The 20,329-nt window shown below is 42.3% G+C and overlaps 1 protein-coding gene across 2 annotated transcripts in view; it reads left to right on the top strand.

Annotated features, from left to right (window-relative positions):
• Positions 1 to 2,703: 2,703 nt before the first annotated feature.
• Positions 2,704 to 20,329, top strand: part of Sp3 (Sp3 transcription factor) — a 49,112-nt gene continuing 31,486 nt past the window's right edge. Inside the window, exons 1-4 of one of the 2 annotated variants that reach the window (XM_041631542.1) lie at positions 2,704 to 2,901; positions 3,524 to 3,660; positions 4,148 to 4,297; positions 12,085 to 13,444. In XM_041631542.1, coding sequence (XP_041487476.1) covers positions 2,895 to 2,901; positions 3,524 to 3,660; positions 4,148 to 4,297; positions 12,085 to 13,444 — 1,654 coding nt within the window. In that variant the 5' untranslated portion in view covers positions 2,704 to 2,894. The remainder of the gene's footprint in view (positions 2,902 to 3,523; positions 3,661 to 4,147; positions 4,298 to 12,084; positions 13,445 to 20,329) is intronic. The other variant, XM_041631543.1, reaches the window with a different exon arrangement.

Below are 20,329 nucleotides of genomic sequence, written 5' to 3'. Positions count from 1 at the left end.
TTTCAGGTGATTATAGATTGTGTCAATGCGACAACTAAAACCAACAGCTACCATATTATTTATATCCATGGATGGTCACAACTTGGTGTGTTTTGAAACTTATGCTTCTGTAACTAGCCCCTCCCCCACTGCTTTTTAAAAGTGATTCCAAGTTCTACATCTTCTGAACCAACTCACTGGTATAGATGAAAAAAGAAAAACCAAGAGGCCAGTTAAACATGCCCAGCTGTCCAGACAGCACTGACATTTTCAGCTAGATATGGTAAGACTAACCGCTGATCATGACTTCATATTTCACTGTTCAGTGCAGTGCCTTACAGTCCCAGCTTGGTTTCCTCGTCTTTTCTTGGAGTTGTAGCTGATGTCATTATTGAGTTTTGTCCTAGTCTACAGAGGAATAAGGTGATCTGGTTTTGTTTCTTGGCCAGGAATAGCTCATGAAAATCTTGAGAGAAAACATGATAAGAAACTGGGCCAAGGCATGAGGATGGGGGAAAACAGATCTGTTTTGAGATTTATTCATGATATTTATACTTTTAAATTTTTATTTAATGACTATACCAAAACATATTACTCCATTGTGAATTATACTATATTAGTTACTACATGTTTTATATATACATATATGTTTTGCATACAGTTTGAATGTGTCTGCACTAGTTAAGAAAAAAGTAATCTTTCAAGACACCATAGTTTATAATAGTGGGGTGGTGGTGGCGCACGCCTTTAATCCCAGCACTCAGGATGCAGAGGCAGGTGGATCTCTGAGTTTGAGGCCAGCCTGGCCTACTACAGATTGAGTTCAAGGACAGCCAGGGCTACGCAGAGAAACCTTGTCTGGAGAAATCAACCCCTCCTCCCGGAAAAAAAAAAAAGATAGCCTATAACAGTAACTCTTTCCGATGTGGTTGGAGTTTGTTGAAGCTCACCATAGTCTTGAGTGATGCTTTTGCTAACGTGCATTCTTTAGAAGATATGTATCAAAATAGCCAGTGTGGGTTATCATTTTTGTGATCTAAAAAGATTGTTCATTCACAACACAATGGAGAATATGTCATTGTCAGCATTAAAAATATCAGAAAATGTCTGAAATGTTCTTTTTAGAGCATCCAGGTCAGGATAAAGTTATGAGTCTGTGACTCCCATTAACTTGGGTTTCATCTATACCTTGCTCTTCCATCCATCCATCCCTCCAATCAGTCCATTTTTTTCTCCAAAAAATTAGGTGTAAAAGTGTACTATTTATACCATTCAATTTAAAAAGCAATACTTCTAGTGAAATATAGGAACACAGGAAACTACTGTTAAAAGAAATGAATCCTATTCTTGGACTTAGAATTTCAAATTTTGTTTTTGCATGTCTGCACATGTGTGTGCTTTAAGGACAAGTTGTTGGTAAGATTTTGCATAATAAGCACAGGTTTGCTATTCTATGAGCATAGATAACAAATACGAGTCTTCTGGAACTGAGATGCATTTTTTCTGCAAATGAAATAAGTTTTTTTAAGTTAGTGCATTAGTTTAGATGTTTCCTCTTCACAATATCACAAAATATAACTACAATAATTGGAAGGTTAATTCTAACTTGAGACAGACTTCTAATAAATGGAGTATTGTGGACAGTGTTTCCTCCTCTTGAATTTAACCTTTTAGCAAATGTATCCAAAGGTACATAGGCAGCTATGTCTCTTGTTGGCAGAGCACACAGAGAACCTGAGCATTTTTCTCCTGAATGACAGCAAGTCATTAAGGATGTCAAAGGAAGGCGTGTTAACCTAAATCACTAAGTGAAAAAGTGTACCTAAATGCTCCCAAGGGGGAAGGGCACTTTAGTGAGATTTACTATTTCAACAAATGTTGGCAATTGTTGACTTGCTTTCTCAGGAGGATTAAGCAGCAAAACAATTTGAAAAGGTGATTGTGCTTCATTAAGTATAATATAGCTAAGCCTGTTTTTTTTATCACGGGCCAGAATTAAAACTCTTTTCCCTTAAGAAGAGACTTGAGATACCTTTTAGCAATAAGCGCCTGCCTCTAGGGTCCATAAAAGATGGTTGGAAACCAAGGGCTAAAGGGGGTCTGTAGGGGGGATGGGAAGGCGATGGATCCGACAGTGGATTGAATGTGTGTGAAAAAGTCCTCCTCCAGCCTCGGAGGGGGTGTCTCCCCCAATACCAGCTCCCTCCCCCAGGGCTCATGGGGCGGGTCCGGTTTGCTCAGTAGCAGCGGCAACCGCAGCAGCAGCCTTGGGGCTGAGCGGCGGTGGCCTCCTGGCAGCGCCGGCAAGAGGCAGCTCCGAGAGCCCAGGCCCTGGGGAGATCCAGCTCAGGCGGCTGCCAGGATGGAGGAAACGTCGAGCGGAGCCGGAGCCACCGGGGACGGACTTCCTCCCCAGCTCAGCTCCCCGACAGCTTGGCGAGGCCTGCTCCAAGGGCCGGCGAGTAGAGGAGGCTTGTGCCTCGGGCCTGGCGGCAGTGGCGTTCACGGCGGGGTAAACGCGCGAGCCGGGGCCGTTCTCAGGAACCTACAGCGCCACGGCCGCTCATTGTCTCTCCCCTTCCACCCGGGGGCAAACAGGAAGCCCGCCGCCTGGCCGAGCGACGGACGGGCGCCGGGACCAATGAGCGCAGCCGACGGCGAGCGTGGCGGCAAATGAGCGCCGGGAAGAGGGGCGGAACTTCCGGGCGGGCTGTCACCCTCTTCCCCCCTTTTGGGCTGGAGGCTCCACCTTTTGTGTTTCCCGCACAGTCAATCAAAATAGGAAAAAAAAAATCCCCGGACCGCTCGGGCCGTGTCCGCCGCCGCTTCCCGCATCCTCTCCCGCCGCCGCCGCCTTCGCTTCTCACCATGTGTAAGGCGGCGGGGAGCCCCGCCTGAGGTGTCCTAAACACACTATGACCGGTACGTAAGAGCCGTGCGAGAGCAACCCTCGCTGCCTCCGCCGCTGCCGCCCACAGCCAGCCCGGAGCCGCCACCGCCGGCTCCCGGCCCCGAGCGTGCGGACCGAGTGTCTGTGGAGGCGCAAAGCCGCACTCGCCGTCGCCTCCCTTCCTTCCCCTTCCCCGCCAGCCAGCGTCCAGCCCTCCAGCCCCCACCAGCAGCGCCGAGCGCCCCGGCGGCTTCGGGCCGGGCCGGCCCCGCTCCCGCCGGGAGCGCATCCCCCTGTGTGCGGGCGCGGGCGGCGGGCGGGCGTGTGTGTGAGTGACTGACGGTGCGAGAGCGGCGAGCGCCGCGGAGGGAAAGGGGAGGAGAGGAGAGAGGAGAGGAGAGGGGGCAGGGGCAGCGCGGGGAGGAGGAGGAGGGAACGAGGAGGAGGAGGGTTACAGCCGCGGCGGGCGGGGGCAGCAGGAGGGGAGGAGGGAGCGCGCCGCCGCGGCCGCGGGCCCGGACCCGGGGGGAGGGGAGGGGAAAGGGGCCGGGGACCCGGCTGGCGCTAATGTGGCCGCGGCCCGCGGGCCCCCCTCCCTCCCTCCCCGCACCCGCCTTCCTCCCCGCCCCATCCCCCCCCGCGCTGTGCCTGCAGCTCCCGAAAAGCCTGTGAAACAAGAGGAAATGGCTGCCTTGGACGTGGACAGCGGCGGCGGCGGCCATGCAGAGTATCTGCAGCAACAGCAGCAGCAACAGCAGCAGCACGGAAACGGCGCGGCAGCGGCGGCCCAGGTGAGGAGCGGCTGAGCGCGGCCCGGCTCCCCGCGCGCCGCTTTCTCCTCCCCTCGCCCTCCCTCCTTCTCTCCCTCCCTCCCTCCCGCGCGCGCCCGCCCCTCCCCCGCCCCGGGAGCTGCCCGCCCGAGGCGCCAACGCTCCGACCCCGCCCGCGCGCCCCCGCCCGCCGCCTTTTTTTTTCTTTTTTTTTTCTCTCTTGTGCGTGTGTTAAGTGTGCAAGCGTGCGCGCCCTCCCGGGTGGGATCGGGACGGAGGGGGAGGCCCGGCGCGCTGCCGTCCGCCGCGGGGCCGCCGAGCGGGCCGAGCGCGGGGAGAGGCGCCGCCGACCCGGAGGAGGAGGAGGAGGAGGAGGAGAGCGCGGGCCCGGCCGGCGCGGCGCGGAGCGGAGAGGCGCGGAGCGAGCCGCACTTCCTGTGCGAGCGGACCCGGCCCTAACCGCCACCCCCTCCCTGTCTCCCTCTCTGAACCCGCCCATCGCGGGTAGGACACCCAGCCGTCACCGCTCGCTCTGCTGGCCGCTACCTGCAGCAAGATAGGGCCGCCATCGCCGGGCGACGACGACGAGGAGGCGGCCGCAGCCGCCGCCGCCGCCGGGGCCCCCGCTGCCGCCGCTACCGCTGCCGCCGCCGGAGCGGTAAGTCCCGCGCGCACGGCCCGCCCCCGCCGAGGCCCCGCGCCCGCCATCCCGGGCCCGCCCGCCCTCCCGCCCAGAGGCCTCCCGCCGCCGCGCGCTCGCCTGCCAGCCCGCCACGCGCGGCCTCCCCGGCCCCGCCGCGCTTTCCTGCCCGCTCGCGTCCCGGCTGGGAGCCCAGGCCGGCCCGCGCTTCCCGGAGGTTGTCACGGCGGCATCGCGCGCAAAATTCTTCACAAAATGAAGTCTGGGAGGGAGGCGGTGGGGGGTGGGCTCGGGACTCCAAAATGGATGTTGGAGGAATTGGGCTCGGGGCTCGCAAACTCGCTCGCTCGCAGCACTGCCTGTGCAGGCTCGGAGCCTATCGGCCATCGGTAGAATCAGCTCCAGAGGCTGGGGCTCGAGTTTCCAGAGTTTTTCAATCTTGGGATGGTTTGCTGAAGTTCCCTGATCTTGGCTAGTGTAGGCCGTAGATCATTTAAAGAGCATGTTTTATACGGAGGGACGAACACTTTCCATCAGTTTTTTTTTTTTAACCTGACCATTCACAATTCGTGGCTTTTTCAGTCTGCTACAACTTAGCACCAGTTTTTCCTGAGTAGGGTTAAGTGAAACAGTTGGAGGCTATGGAAATTTAAAAGTTAAAAATTGGCTAGAATATAGGTCTTAGAAACAAAAAGCACGTGAGAGTCATTTTGTTTATATGCATGTTAGTGCACTCCATTCTTAGAGTGGCAAAATTGAAATTTATGACTATGATTAGGATGTGTTGGGGTTCTTTTGGAAATTTTAGAATATCTAGGGCATGGAGAGGAGCTGGAAGTCTTACGTGAAGACTGTTTAGAATAGATGCTGTAGGCAACGTGAGTTTTACATTTGTGTGGATCATTGCTTTTTTTTTTTTTTTAAGCCTAAGGTGAACACACTTCTCGAGACTAGATTTTTTTAGAGGTGGGTTATAAGAATCGATTTATGTAGTGGCAGTTTGGATTGTCACTGGAAAAGTTTGCTATTGCTAATTTTTACACTATGTTAGTAAATAGATAATTTTAGTCTTATACTATGGACATTGGGAGTGTTTTTAATGTCTTGTACTTTTTATAGCAGATTAAAATGTAGAAAGCTTTTCAGAAAATTAGTTTTAACCAAACATAGGCAGATTAGCAAACTTTTAAAGTAAGTTATAGTACCCCCCCAGTCCCAAAATGTCAGAATAAGTGTATTGGTTACTTTTGTAAGCCACTACAGAAGTAAAATTGGAAAACAGACTTTAATATTTTAAATACAGCAAGACTTTTCTTGTAACTACCAAAGTCTAGAAATGCTTTACAGACGGGGGAGGGGAATGGTGGCAAGAAGACTAGGGGTAAAAACATGTATTTTAGTCTCATTCAGGATTTAGCAATATTTCCTTGCTTTAAGATTCTCTGAAGTATCAGGTCACTACCAAGAACACATTTCCTGCCAGATGAGCATGAATAATCTGAGCTCATTAACAGTAATAATATTATGAAAATTTAGTTTTGCTAGAGAACCCCCAAACTTGGCTTTTTTTTTTTGTGCATGTTTGGTACTTGATCAGTCTCAGAGTTTTTTTCAATTTCTCATTTTGAGCAAAGTTGGAAAAAACTGAGCTGAATGTTGAATAAGCTGAAAAACATGAGCTCTCTGTGTATTTTTGTCTAAACATTAATGGAAAATGAAAGTTAATTTCCAGCTTAAAAGTGATTTAAAATTTTTTGGAACATTTTAGAGAATAAACTAATTCAAATGAATTCATTGGGATATTTGCCACATTTAAAGCTATATTGTGATAAATATGTCTTCAGTACTCTTAGATTACTGGAGATCACTGGAGGACTATAGTGTCTTGAGAGTTGCATTAAAAAGCTGTGGAATATTTTCAGATTTATATCAAAACTGGAAGTGCTGAATCAGAGTTAACTTAAACCCTTCTTCACCCAGCTCCCCCCATGCTTCCATTACTTCAGCACATTTCTCTGCTCTATGAGACAGCACTGATGTATTGCTGAGAGAGTGCAGATCTTATTTGAGTTCTGCCAGTTTTTCCATTTAATGTCCATTTTCTGATCTAGGTTCTAATCGAAGATGGCTAGCAAATGTGTCAAGTGCAGATGTTGAACCTAATGCCAGTTTAGCTTGGTATTTCAAGATGAAGACTACTAAAGACTTGTTTAAATACTATTTTGAGTTTGGAACTTGTTATGAGAGAGGATCCTGCCAAGGGTGTTTGTGCAGCTAAAGATGAGACAGTTGCAGTTCCAGCTGTAATGTCCTCTAGCATGGACATCCAAAGACGCTGAAACAAGGCTCCTTTGTTTGCATTGCTAATACTTAGGAAGTATGAAATCTCTGCATATATTCAATTAACTTGTCCAATTTATATGCTTGAACTTATTTCATTTGTACTTAGTGAAATAAACTATACAAGCAAACCTTATGAAAATCACTCTTTAAGTGTTCATGAGTTTTGCAGGTAAATGCTGACACATTTCTAGTAGGCTCTTTTGCCCTTAAGACCTACAGGGCTAGGATTTAGCTTAGGGACAGGGCTTGCCTAGCACTTGCAAAGCCTCGCCTTCCGTTTCTCCCCCCTCCCCCACCCGCATTGGGGTTGGGGAAGACCCTACAGTGTCATTGAAGTTGGAGTTCTAATTGAAGTTTTTCTTGAATATCTGCCCAAGAATGTTATGTTTTACTACACCTTAATTCCACACTTGTTCTGGTTTTTATAAAGCCACTTACGGGGTCTGAGAAATTAATGGCATTGAGAGTTTCTTTTCCTTTTCCACTGCTACAATCTAAGAAGACAGATCCTGTCTTTTTGTTTGTTTTGATTTTTTTTTTTTTTTTTTTTTTGGTTTTTCAAGTCAGGGTTTCTCTATGGTTTTGGAGCCTGTCCTGGAACTAGCTCTTGTAGACCAGGCTGGTCTCGAACTCACAGAGATCCACCTGCCTCTGCCTCCCGAGTGCTGGGATTAAAGGCGTGCGCCACCACCGCCCGGCTTGTTTGTTTTGTTTTGTTTTCCTTCAATCTTTCTGTCATTTTTACGCCCAGTTCCATTGGAGAGTGCCCTTGTCATGAATTGCTATAGCAACATCATTGGGAGTGCCATCACCCCCCAGGGCTTCTGTAGGCTATGGTCCTTTTTACCTTGTGTGTGAAAATACACACTTCTTCTTTTTTTTTTTTTTTTTTGGTTTTTCGAGACAGGGTTTCTCTGTAGCTTTGGAGCCTGTCCTGGAACTAGCTCTGTAGACATAGCTGGTCTCCAACTCACAGAGATCCGCCTGCCTCTGCCTCCCGAGTGCTGGGATTAAAGGTGTGCGCCACCACCGCCCGGCAAAATACACATTTCTTAAATTCCAACTTTGATATTAGATAATGTTTTCTTTGTTTTTAATTTCTAGTAAGAATCTTAGAGTGACTGAAAAAATGTTGGCTTAGTTTTACTAGGAAACTTCCGTGGAGCTTTACCTGACACCTAAAGCAGCCCAAGCCCCACTGTGTCTTCACCTACTGCTTCCCCTTGTTTCTGCAGAGCTTCTGGTCACTGTCTTTGGTATTAGATGGATTTATTACTTTTCCATTGGGTATTTAGTGTACTTGATCTTTTTCCTTGGTATGTTGATAGAACTTGCATGAAGGAAAGGGCTTCAGACTTAAGGCTTTGTAGATTTTGAGCTATCTAGAACTTGCTCATAGTGGAATTGCATAAATAGGTTTAAAATTGTTTTATAGTTTCTTGGCCACTAATATCTCAAAGTCAGTTTTACTAGTGATTTTTTTCATTCTATATACACTCTTCCTATAATTTTCTTTTGAGTGATTTGAAACTAATGCATTTATTCAGAAAGTGTAAATTGATCATACTTTGTTCCAGGTATCTAATGGATTTTTTTTAAGTCTGATAACATAGTTTTAATAATTAATGATAACTTGAAATTACATAATGCTTTGCATATGTGTGTGTGTACGTGTGTGCACATACAGAGTTTGTTTTCCTTGTCCCCTTTTTAGACATTTTTGATATATAGCCCCAGTGGGCCTCCTGCCAAGTGTTTGGTTTATAGGTATAAGCCACTGACCTAGCCCTAGCCCTAATACTTTCTTAAAAGTGCTTTTCACTTTAGGATTATTCACAAAAGTCTTAATTTATCATTTTATGTTTGATGTAAGTCTACCCCTTCATTTAACTGAGTTTACTGTGGGAAGTTGGTCCAGTAGTTGACTTAGCTCTGATGAGGTGACATAGATAGTATTTAGGTGGACTTGACACTTGAGTAGCTGTGTTTATTTTCAAGGAACTTGTTGACTAGAAAGCTGTTCACTAATGGTTAAATATCTCCTTTATTACTCTTGTGAGAAATTATCAATCAGTATGTCATACATTTGTCATTTTATTTTGAAAACAAATGGACAAAGTAACAGCTTTGTAAAACTAGCTTATGATAGTATAAAGTACTGTATTTCTCTATAACTCTAAGAATATTTGTGGATTTAGTGTAAAGTACTGTATTCCTCTATAACTAAGAATATTTGTGGATTTAGTATAAAGTACTGTATTTCTCTATAACTCTACGAATATTTGTGAATTTCATACAAGCTAAAAATTTGACAGTTAATTCTCAATTGAACAATAACTTATGATGATGAATGGATTTTATTTTATGCAGATAAAATAGACTAAATTTCAGTTTTCTTAAAATGCTGAGAGACTGAAATAAAACATTGTATTGTAATGTTAGAAAAGATTACTTATGGTTATAATTTCAGTTCCAAGTCAAAATTGAACTAAAAGTGACTTCAGTGCCTGATCCTTGATATAAACGTTGAAGACTAGCTTTAAGTGTGTTTTGGTTCAGGCCTGGAGATTTCTAGTGGGTCCAGTTTCTTCATTTATTTTCTTCTGCATTTATTTCAGTCTCCTTCATTGGGCCTTTAGTTTATCTCTAAAAAATACAGATGTGATTGCATCAATCACTTGCTTATAAACCTTTTATAGTTCTCATTTACTATCTACAGGATAAAGTCCAAACGATTTAGCATGATCTACAAAGCCATTTACAAGTCTTGACAGAAGTGTCTGCTTGTATTTCCCATTGCTTTTGTCTATGAATATAAGCCTTTTCTGGACCCTCTCTTGAACTCCTAAGGTTTCTTTCTATCTTGTGGATTTTATTGTCTATACTTCTATTTATTAATGCCTCTAACTGACCAAAGTAAAATTTTATGTTAATGACTTAATTATCTTTAGTATGGACAGTCCCCACCCCCTACCCCCCATCTTCTGTGTTCTCACATTGTGTTTTGATTAGTGGTTAGTATATTCCACTTTTCACATTATATTAGTATATGTGTCTATGTTTGCTTGAATAGAGTTGTGACCATTTGTAGACAAATTTTATTTTGCTTGTACATGCTTGTTTCATCTTCACAAATATGCTGAAATGTTTGCATTAAATCAAAGATGAACTGTAGTTCATTCTTTGGAATAGACTTTTCAACTATGAAAATTGAGTATTGGATTTCTTAGTGTTTCACTATAGTCTCAGAATTGGTGACTGTAAAAAAATTAAAATAAGTAACCGTTGTAAAGTTTGTGCAGAAGCTAGTGTCAGTTACAAACTAGGCTGGCCTCTCAAGCAGTACTTCATAGGAAGTAGATACGCTGTTCCTTGATGCTCAGTCATATTTGACATTACTGGGCAAGCTATATTTGTATATTTTCATTGTTCGGTGACATACAGAGTTATTAAATCAAAATGGATCTGGAATAAGTGAGGTAGTAATGGCTTTATTTTGATGGTAAGAAGGTTATATAGGGTCCTTTTCCCAATGTTTTTATGACTGGTCTTAGTACACTTAGTATACTTTACTCCTAGTCATTCAGTGAGGGCTAGTATAACAGTATTTGAGAAGGGGTTGGGATCTAGTGGTAGGTGTTTCCCCTTAGTATTAAATACACTGCTGTTTGATGGCTGTTTACTTGTCTCTTGAATTTCTTATCTATGAAGTATAAATGCTAATAACAGTACCACAGGATTGCTTTAAGAATGTGGAACTATGGTACCTGGCATATGAAAGAAAACTTCATATGTCAGATTCTGCCTCCCCCCCTTTAAAAAAATCTGCTCTTTAACCTTGTTATGTAGGATTTTTTTTGCATTGTTTGCTTACATTAGCATTTTTCTAGTGCTAAATCTATAAACCATGGGGATGATTCTTGAGTGTTACAGAATGTAAAACGTATATGCTTCATGTTGCAATTTTAGGATATTAGGTGCAGCCACATGCTTTATTATCCAGCATTTAGCTAGTATTAAAACTCTGTGGACTTGACTTCTGTGCAGTCACAGGACAATCACTTTTCCCCATTAAGTGTTGTTTTTGTTTGTTTGAGACAAGGCCTTACTCACACCTGGGCTGGCCTTGGATTCCACATGACCCTCCTGCTTCCCCTATGCTGGGATTATGGGTAGGAATCTTATTAACATTACCCAGATGCTATGTGTTTTTTGTTTTGTTTTTGAAGGTTTCATCTCCCTGCACCCCTAGTAGTTGTTTATATATCTATATAGATATAGATAGTATATATAGTATATAGTGGTTACTGATAATATGTATGTATATACACACATATATGAATAAAATTTGGTGGTTTAAACATCATAAAATTGTGGCTTTTTAAGATTTATAACATAGCAATAATACATAGATTTACTCTTCTAATGCAGATAGCTTGGTAACAAACACTATGCAGTTTGTGTATATCTACTTCCCCCATTCCCCCAGTGGTACCTGATATGAAGGTTTTTGTTGTTGTTTGTTTTTTTGCTTGTTTTTCTTTTTTTAAAGTCTTGCTATATAGCCCAGGCTTGCTTCAGTAGCACCAAGGCAGCCTTTTTTTTTTTCATTTTTCTTTCTTTTTCCAAATTGGTTCCGAGTGCTGGGATTGAAGGCGTGCACCATCAACGCTCAGTGCCCAAGCTAGATTTAAACTTGAGGCAGGCATCTGCTTCAGCCTCCTGAGTGTTAACATCACAGTTGTTCTATCCTGTCTCCCTCCCTTAAAACAGGGTTTCCCTGCAGTCTCCCGAAACACTCTGGAGACCAGGCTGGCTGGTCTTGAACTCATATCCCACTTGCCTCTGCTTCCCGAATGCCAGGATTAAAGGTGTGCCTCACCATTACCTGGCTTATTTAAGTATTTTTAGTGGGTTGAATACTCTTTGCACTCTGTTCTGTTCATAATCTTGCCTACACCCCTTTATTTGTACAGCTTAAAGATATAGATGAGTGCTTAAAAGATAAATTTGTATTGCTAAGCTATATCTATATCTACCTATCTATATATATAAGTATATGTATATATACTTCACCTACCCACACCCCCAGTTCCTCCGCTGCTTTGGCTGAGTCTGAAAAATCATGTGGATATGTGAGTTCCAAGACAAGTCTGGCCAACATAGTGAGACCTTGTCCATCTCCCCCTAAAACAAACAAACCAACAAAACCTGTGGTTGTAAAATAATCTACAATATCCTGATTAAGGTACTTCTCCATGTAAATAGGATGTAGTATGGTTATCATAATTTACAATTAGAAGTGAAAGTCACTATGGTATGTATAGCGCTGCTTCTGTATTTGAACTCTTATTAAGATGGCTTTCATATTTACATAATGGGATTTATACTAGATGAGGATTTTTTGGAATTGGGTTAAACTATAACAAATACATCACAACATTTTTGTTTTTTTCATCCAGACAGGTGATTTGGCTTCTGCACAGTTAGGAGGAGCACCAAACCGATGGGAGGTTTTGTCAGCCACACCTACAACTATAAAAGATGAAGCTGGTAATCTAGTACAGATTCCAGGTGCTGCTACTTCAAGTGGGCAGTATGTCCTTCCCCTTCAGAATTTACAGAATCAACAAATATTTTCAGTTGCACCAGGATCAGATTCATCAAATGGTACAGTGTCCAATGTTCAGTATCAAGTAATACCACAGATTCAGTCAACAGATGCCCAGCAGGTTCAGATTGGCTTCACAGGCTCCTCAGATAATGGGGGTATAAATCAAGAAAACAGTCAAATTCAGATCATTCCTGGCTCTAATCAAACCTTACTTGCCTCTGGAACACCTCCTGCTAATATCCAGAATCTCATACCACAGACTGGTCAAGTCCAGGTTCAGGGAGTTGCAATTGGTGGTTCATCATTTCCTGGCCAAACTCAAGTAGTTGCTAATGTGCCTCTTGGTCTGCCAGGAAATATTACCTTTGTACCAATCAATAGTGTTGATCTAGATTCTTTGGGACTCTCGGGAAGTTCTCAGACAATGACTGCAGGCATTAATGCCGATGGACATTTGATAAACACAGGACAAGCTATGGATAGTTCAGACAATTCAGAAAGGACTGGTGAGCGGGTTTCTCCTGATGTTAATGAAACTAATACTGATACAGATTTATTTGTGCCAACATCCTCTTCATCACAGTTACCTGTTACGATAGATAGCACAGGTATATTACAACAAAACACAAATAGCTTGACTACTTCTAGTGGGCAAGTCCATTCTTCAGATCTTCAGGGAAATTATATCCAGTCGCCTGTTTCTGAAGAGACACAGGCTCAGAATATTCAGGTTTCTACAGCACAGCCTGTTGTACAACATCTACAACTTCAAGATTCTCAGCAACCAACCAGTCAAGCCCAAATTGTGCAAGGTATTACACCACAGACAATCCATGGCGTGCAAGCCAGTGGTCAAAATATATCACAACAGGCTTTACAAAACCTGCAGTTGCAGCTGAATCCTGGAACCTTTTTAATTCAGGCACAGACAGTGACCCCTTCTGGACAGATAACCTGGCAAACATTTCAAGTACAAGGGGTACAGAACTTGCAGAATTTGCAAATACAGAATACTGCTGCCCAGCAAATAACTTTGACGCCTGTTCAGACACTCACGCTTGGTCAAGTCGCAGCAGGTGGAGCGTTGACTTCAACTCCAGTTAGTCTAAGCACTGGTCAGTTGCCAAATCTACAGACAGTTACAGTAAATTCTATAGATTCTACTGGTATACAGCTACATCCAGGAGAGAATGCTGACAGTCCTGCAGGTGAGTCTTAATGATATGCCGTAAGAAGTACAATGATAATGTACAGGGAAACTTGGCTTTAGTTGTGTATCAGCACCTGGCACCATTAAAGGTGACATCCTTGTATGTATATAAAAGGAGGCATCATAGTATCTTCCGAATTGTTCTTTTTGAAACTTTGTAATAGTTGTGAAAGATTTTCTGTTGTACTAGTAACACCCCCCTCCAACAGGTACATACTTGTTTTGGCTTATGATTAATATTATCAGGCATCATATGTTTTTTGGGGGGTGGGGGGGAGCAGGAGAGTGTCTTCATTGTTCTTGGTATGGGATGAGTTTGACTTCTGGGAGCAGGGCGGGATAGTGTAGCTAGCCCAAGACTGGCCTAGAAATTGCTATGTAGACCAAGCTGACTTTGAACTCAGAGATTGACCTCCTTCTGTATCCCCCAGTGCTGCAATTCAAGATGTGTGCTACCAAGCCTGGCTGAGTTAAACATTGTATATATTTAGATGGAGTATTAGATTGGCATAATAAAACATGGTGCTAGAAGTTAAGAGTACTTAACAGTCTCAGCCACTAGATATGTGATTCTGGGTGTTTTTCTCTGGCAAATTCAATGTCTTCATTGCATAAAATGTTAAGACTAGGAAACTAGGTGGATACTGGCCAGAGCTTACATTTTGATTTTTGTGATAGAGGCTCTTAAATTTGGCTGAGTTAGAAATAGCTATTGATAGGTATAGATTGTAGAGGTTTTAAGTCTACTCGTTGAATGCTTTGCATGATGAAATAATGAAGCTTAAAATGTAGCATTGCTAACAATATTAATGTTATTTGTCTAGATAACATTGGATATTTTTGTTTCACACTAATTCTTGACTTTTATAACTTTAATTCCTCTAGTTTACATTTACATTTCTGAGGAGATTATACTGTTAAAACTTTCCAGTCTGTCTGATCTTTAGTCTTAAATTGGGTTACAGAATTGAAGTGATTGAAGGAACATCTACAATTTTTTTTTAAATGTGCTAATTTTTACTGTTTTTGTTTTTTTTTTTTTGGAGACAGTTTCTCTGTGTAGCCCTGGCTGTCCTAGAACTAGCTATGTAGATCAGATGGCCTGAAATTTAGGAGATCCACCTGCCTCTGCATCCCAAGTGCTGGGATTAAAAACTGCCCCACCCCCTGTATCACTCTTTTTTTTTTTTTAAAAATATTTATTTATTTAGTATACAATATTCTGTCTGTGTGTATACCTGCAGGCCAGAAGAGGGCACCAGACCCCATTACAGATGGTTGTGAGCCACCATGTGGTTGCTGGGAATTGAACTCAGGACCTTTGGAAGAGCAGGCAATGCTCTTAACCTCTGAGCCATCTCTCCAGCCCCCCCCCCCATCACTCTTAATTATTCTTTCCCTCCATTTTCTCTTTCCTTTTCTTAGAAATTTAGATATGTGTCCTTGAGTCTCATATTTGCATTTGGAAATTCTTTATTGTATCTGGGGTTTCTGAAACTGATTGAGAATAGGCTACACACACACACACACACACACACACACACCTACCTTATTTTGATCTATTGAAACAGAGTTTCTCTCTGTAGTCCTGGCTGTCCTGAAACTCCATCTGTAGACCAGGCTGACCTCAAACTCCTTTCTGAGTTCTGAGGTTAAAGGTGTGTGCACCACCACCTGACTTAGAGTAAGGATTTTCAGAGTTTATCTGTAGGCCTCTAGAGAGCCTGGGGATCCTTTGAGAAATCCTTTTTCTAATAATACAAAGACATTATTTGCCTTTTTTTTTTTAAACTATGTTCACAGTGACTGATCAGATTTTTAAACTCAAGGCTGGAGAGATGACTCAGTGGTTAAAAACATTTGCAGCTCAATATGAGGACCAGTTCTGATCCTAGCTTGTTGGGTGGCTCACAACGTGTGTAACTCCATTTCCTAAACCTTCATCTGACACCTTATCCTGGCCTCTGCAAGCACCTGCATATACCCCTGTGAATGTAAACACACACACATATATTAAAAGAAAGGAAAAAAAACCTTGAAACTGTACAAGTATTTGTATTCTTCATGATTATATACTTCTAGTTGAGTAAAATTACAATCTCACTGAAAACCTGCTTGATAAGTCAGTCACGTTTACAAAATTTTGACTCGCCATGTTGCATAGCTTAAAAGTAGCAGCCTTTTATAGAAATTCCATGTGTGTGAATGCTGGTCATTTATGTATATGTGGTTGATTCAGAAGGGGCTGGTTCTCTTTCTGCTTGTGGGAACTGGGATCAAATTCAGGTGCTTAAAATTCATCTTAAGTGCTTAAAAATAATAGCTTTATTGAAGTATAATCCACATACAAAACTTGTAAAGAGTACAGTTCAATAGTTTTCAATATGGTCACAGACTTGTGCAACTATAATCTGCCTATTTTTGGAGCATTTTCATCACCTCAAGCAACCCATACTTAGTGAGCCACTTCTCATACTTACCTTACCAACTTTCTATCTCTTAATTTGCTTTTCAGTTCATATTAATGACCTATTGTGTCTCACTTTCATCTGATAGTATTTTCAAGGTTCATTCATGTTGTAGATGTGTATGTTACTTCATTTTATGACCAATATTCCATGGAGGGATATATTAAAACTTGTTTGTTAGTAGTCATTGGTTTTCTGTTTTTTTGTTATTGTGAATCATGCTATTATAAGTGTGTACGTGTGTGTGTGTTTGCCTGCCTGCCTGCCTGTGTGTGTGTGTGTGAGAGAGAGAACGTGTACAAACATACTGTTTTTTGTTTTATGCACGAGGGTTCCAGTTTCTCTGCACCTCCATCAGTACTTAAAAATTGACTACTTTTTTCACTTTTGACATCGTAGTTGGGTGAAAATGATAACTCAGTGTGTTTAGGTGTTTTTCCTACATGTATATTTGTGTAGCATGTATGGTGCCACAGAGGCTAGAAAAGAATATTGGATTCCTTGGAGCTGGAATTGCAGATGATTGTGAGCTACGAGGTGGCTACTGAAATTGAACGTGGGTCCTCTGGAAGAGTAGTCAAGTGTTCTTAACCACTGAGCCATTTCTTCATCCTCAAAACTAGTTTTTGATACCTCAGAAATGAAGTGTTGTGTTTTCGTAAGAATAAAAGTGAGCTATCTGACTGGCAAATAACTTGTCAGTGTAAATTGAGGATTTCCGGGAGAAGTTGGAAGTTTTTCTTTGGCTCAGATTTACTGTGCAAGTTTATATTTTTTCGGCTGCTATGGGTGGTAGTGATAAAGATTTTTTGTGTGATAAAGATTTTAAAAATATAATTGGATGCCTGACACTTGGAAGTCTTTAGAAGAGCTGAGTGAACCCATGGTTCCTTTTTTTTTTTTTTTTTTGTTTTTCAAGACAGGGTTTCTCTGTGGCTTTGGAGCCTGTCCTGGAACTAGCTCTGTAGACCAGGCTGGTCTCGAACTCACAGAGATCCGCCTGCCTCTGCCTCCTGAGTGTTGGGATTAAAGGCGTGCGCCACCATCACCCGGCTGAACCCACAGTTCTTAAATGAGCAGTTTACAGTGGCACAAACCATTTAAATGGCAGGATAGGTCAATAGAGCATGGAAAGCTTACTGATAGTGTTTAAGAGTCTACATTAAAACTGACCTTTAAGAGACTGGTGGTACATGCCTTTAATCCCGGCACTTGGGAGGCAGCAGTAGGTGGATCTGAGTTTGAGGCCAGTGTGGTCTATAGAGCAAATTTCAGAACAGGCAAAGCTACATAGAGAGTCCTTATCTTGAAGAATCAAAAAAAAAAAAAAAGAACAAGTTTGGGGTAGGGTAGTATCAAAGAATACCTACAGTAAGCTGAAAGGCTCTTAAATTATTCCTTTTTTTCCCAGACCTCATAGCACTAGCAGTTGAATATAGAATCTGATCTGAGATTCTGTCTTCTTTCCTCAAGCAGTCAAGGATTTGCAAAAATGTAAAGCACATTTCCCCCTTTGTGTTGTGTACTCCTGGCTGTTAATGGTTCTTGCTGTGTAGAACAGGCTGGGCTTGTTTTGTTTTGAGACAGAGTTTCTCTATTTAGCCCTAGCTGTCCTAGAACTCACTCTTGTAGACCAGACTGGCCTTGATCTCACAGAGATCCTCCTGCCTCTGCTTCCAGGTGCTGGGATTAAAGGTGTGGCCACTACCACCTGGCCAGTACACACTGGTCTTTAAAATTTACAGTATTGATCCTTCTGCCTCTGCCTTCTAAGTGTGGGATTACAGACATGTACCACTATGCCAGGCTTGTTTTCTCTTTAAAAAAACTTTTGTTTGGCAAGTAGCTTTTCATAAAGTGTTCATTTGTGTTAATGTGATGTGTTTATTTAGCTGTTTATTTACTTGATGCTGGGGATTAAGCCTGGGGGCCTGACACATGCTTAGGCAAGTACTCTTAGGATTTATTTTTAAGTTTTGTGTATTCCTCTCTCTGTGTGTGTCTGTGTATGTATGTTTATCAGAGAGATCATGGATATCCTATTATGAATAAAATGTTTTTGAACTTTAGAGAGGTTAAAACGAGAGGGCTGGGGTTGGTGCTCAGTGCTTAATACACAACAAGTTTTGGATTTAATCCTTTTATGCTTGAAAATTACTTCTGAAGGAGACATCTGAAGATATAAGCTGATAATACTCGAAAATTCTGAAATGTTCTAAAAAAATTTAGAAATTCTTTTTTCCAGTTTTTGAAGATTTTATAAGGTTAGTGTTATACAGTGCTAAATATGTTAGGAAAACATTACTGGGAATTTTACGATTTTGTTTTGAGACAAATCTCACTCTAAGGTAGACAGACTTCAGACCTGCATCAGTCTTTCTTCCTTGGCCTCTCAGGTGCTGGGGCTGCAGACATTCACAGTGCAGGACATACTTTAGATTCGTGTTGATTGTGAGACTAAGTTGGGATACATGAAGTTACCTTCAGGTGTCAGCAGATAGAAGTACTGACTTAAATAGAAGGTAGGAGTTTTAAGGCAGTGACTTTTTTTTTTTTGCATGGGTACTCTAGCACTAATAATAAAAGATAGGACACTTTCATTTTGGGAATAAGTCTTTACTTTGTGTGAATAGTTGAATATGTTGTAGGTGTGGATGGTAAGGCCTACCTTACCCATTTTTTTCTCTTGACATTCTTTCTGTAGATCTGGTGCCCATTGATCTTCCTGTTACCCTCTTTTCTTTTTTTACTGGGGGATCTGAACTCAGGTCTGGTCTAACAGTTTGTGCTGCAGACCTTTTACTAGCTGAGTCATTTCCCAAGCCCCAGGAAACATTAGGTTATTAGGAAAACTTTGTTTACTGTCCTTTTAATTGTCAAGGTGGGGAAAAGAAGGCTGGGCTTAGTGATATATATAGCCCTGATCCACAGCATTAAAAGGGGGGAGGGAGAAAAAAGTAACAGAGTAAAAAATTTTTATCTGTAATTAGGCATAGATACCTAGATGAAAATGCTTAAAAGTATGTCCTTGTTTGACATATTTTAGTTTTGGTAGATAGGAATTTAATTCCAGTTTTCCAAACTATTGGAGGAGGACCCCTAACCAGTGCTCTATAATTTATTACTTTAAAAAAGCCTTTATTCTAGCCTCTTTTTGTATGATTTATTTTTATGTGCATTGATGTTTTGCCTGCATGTATGTCCATGTGAAGGTGCCACTACCATGTGGGTGCTGGGAATTGAACCCAGGTCCTTTGGAAGAACAGACAGTTCTTCCAACCACTGAGCCATCTTTCCAGCTCCTATTCCAGCCTTTTTAAAGCAGTGAATTTGACCAAACTTCTTGACCTTTTTAAAATCCTTTCATTGCCTCTCCTCCTTTAGGAACTGACTCTTGGTGCAGAGAGTAAGCACAAGGCAAAGAGGGGAGAGGTTTGGCTAAGCCAGTAGGAAGGGAACTGAGGAAGAATGGGGTAAGAGGAAATTCATAACTGTTGGAACCTGGTTACATTGGGATTTTATTTTGATGTTCAAGTGAATGGCTTTAGTATACTGTTAGTTGGATATCAGAATCTGCTGGACTAGAAATGAAATGTTGAATAGCTATGACGAGATGAAACAATTCAGGTCTAGTTGGAAATTCTGTCCTAATTTCAGTAAACAGGTCATGATTTTCATAAAACAGTTTACTAATTTTTATGTCTATGAGTATTCTGTCTACATGTTTGCCTGTGCATCAGGTATATGCCAGGTGCCTGTAGAGAAGAGGATATCGGGTCCCCTGGATCTGAGGTACTTTGTGGATGCTAGGAATTGACCCTGGGTCCTCAACAAGAGCAGCCAGTGCTTAGTGCTGAGCCCTCTCTCTAGCCCTGAATCATTTATTTATTTATTTATTTATTTATTTATTTATTTTTAAGTGAAACTCAGACCAGTAACTCAAATCTCACTTTTAGAAATCAAGGATCCTAACACAGCATAGCCTAAATACTAAATAAATACATGCTAAGGAAGTAGTTGTGGTAACTACAGACGTAGGAGTGTTTCTTAGGAGGAAGCTTACTCAAACAGAAGATGATGGTTGAGACAAAGCAGGCAGAGTGGAGCAAAGACGTTAAGTAGACAAGCAGGAGGGAATGGAGGACACAGGTATAGAAGTAGACAAGCAGGAGGGATGGAGGACACAGGTATAGAAGTAGACAAGCAGGAGGGATGGAGGACACAGGTATAGAAGTAGACAAGCAGGAGGGATGGAGGACACAGGTATAGAAGTAGACAAGCAGGAGGAATGGAGGACACAGGTATAGAAGTAGACAAGCAGGAGGGATGGAGGACACAGGTATAGAAGTAGACAAGCAGGAGGGATGGAGGACACAGGTATAGAAGTAGACAAGCAGGAGGAATGGAGGATACAG

This window comes from Microtus oregoni, unplaced genomic scaffold (genome assembly GCF_018167655.1).
Source record: "Microtus oregoni isolate MIOR12 unplaced genomic scaffold, Mior012 000037F_ref0000500, whole genome shotgun sequence".
NCBI lineage: Eukaryota > Metazoa > Chordata > Mammalia > Rodentia > Cricetidae > Microtus > Microtus oregoni.
This window is presented reverse-complemented; position numbering and strand designations above follow the sequence as displayed.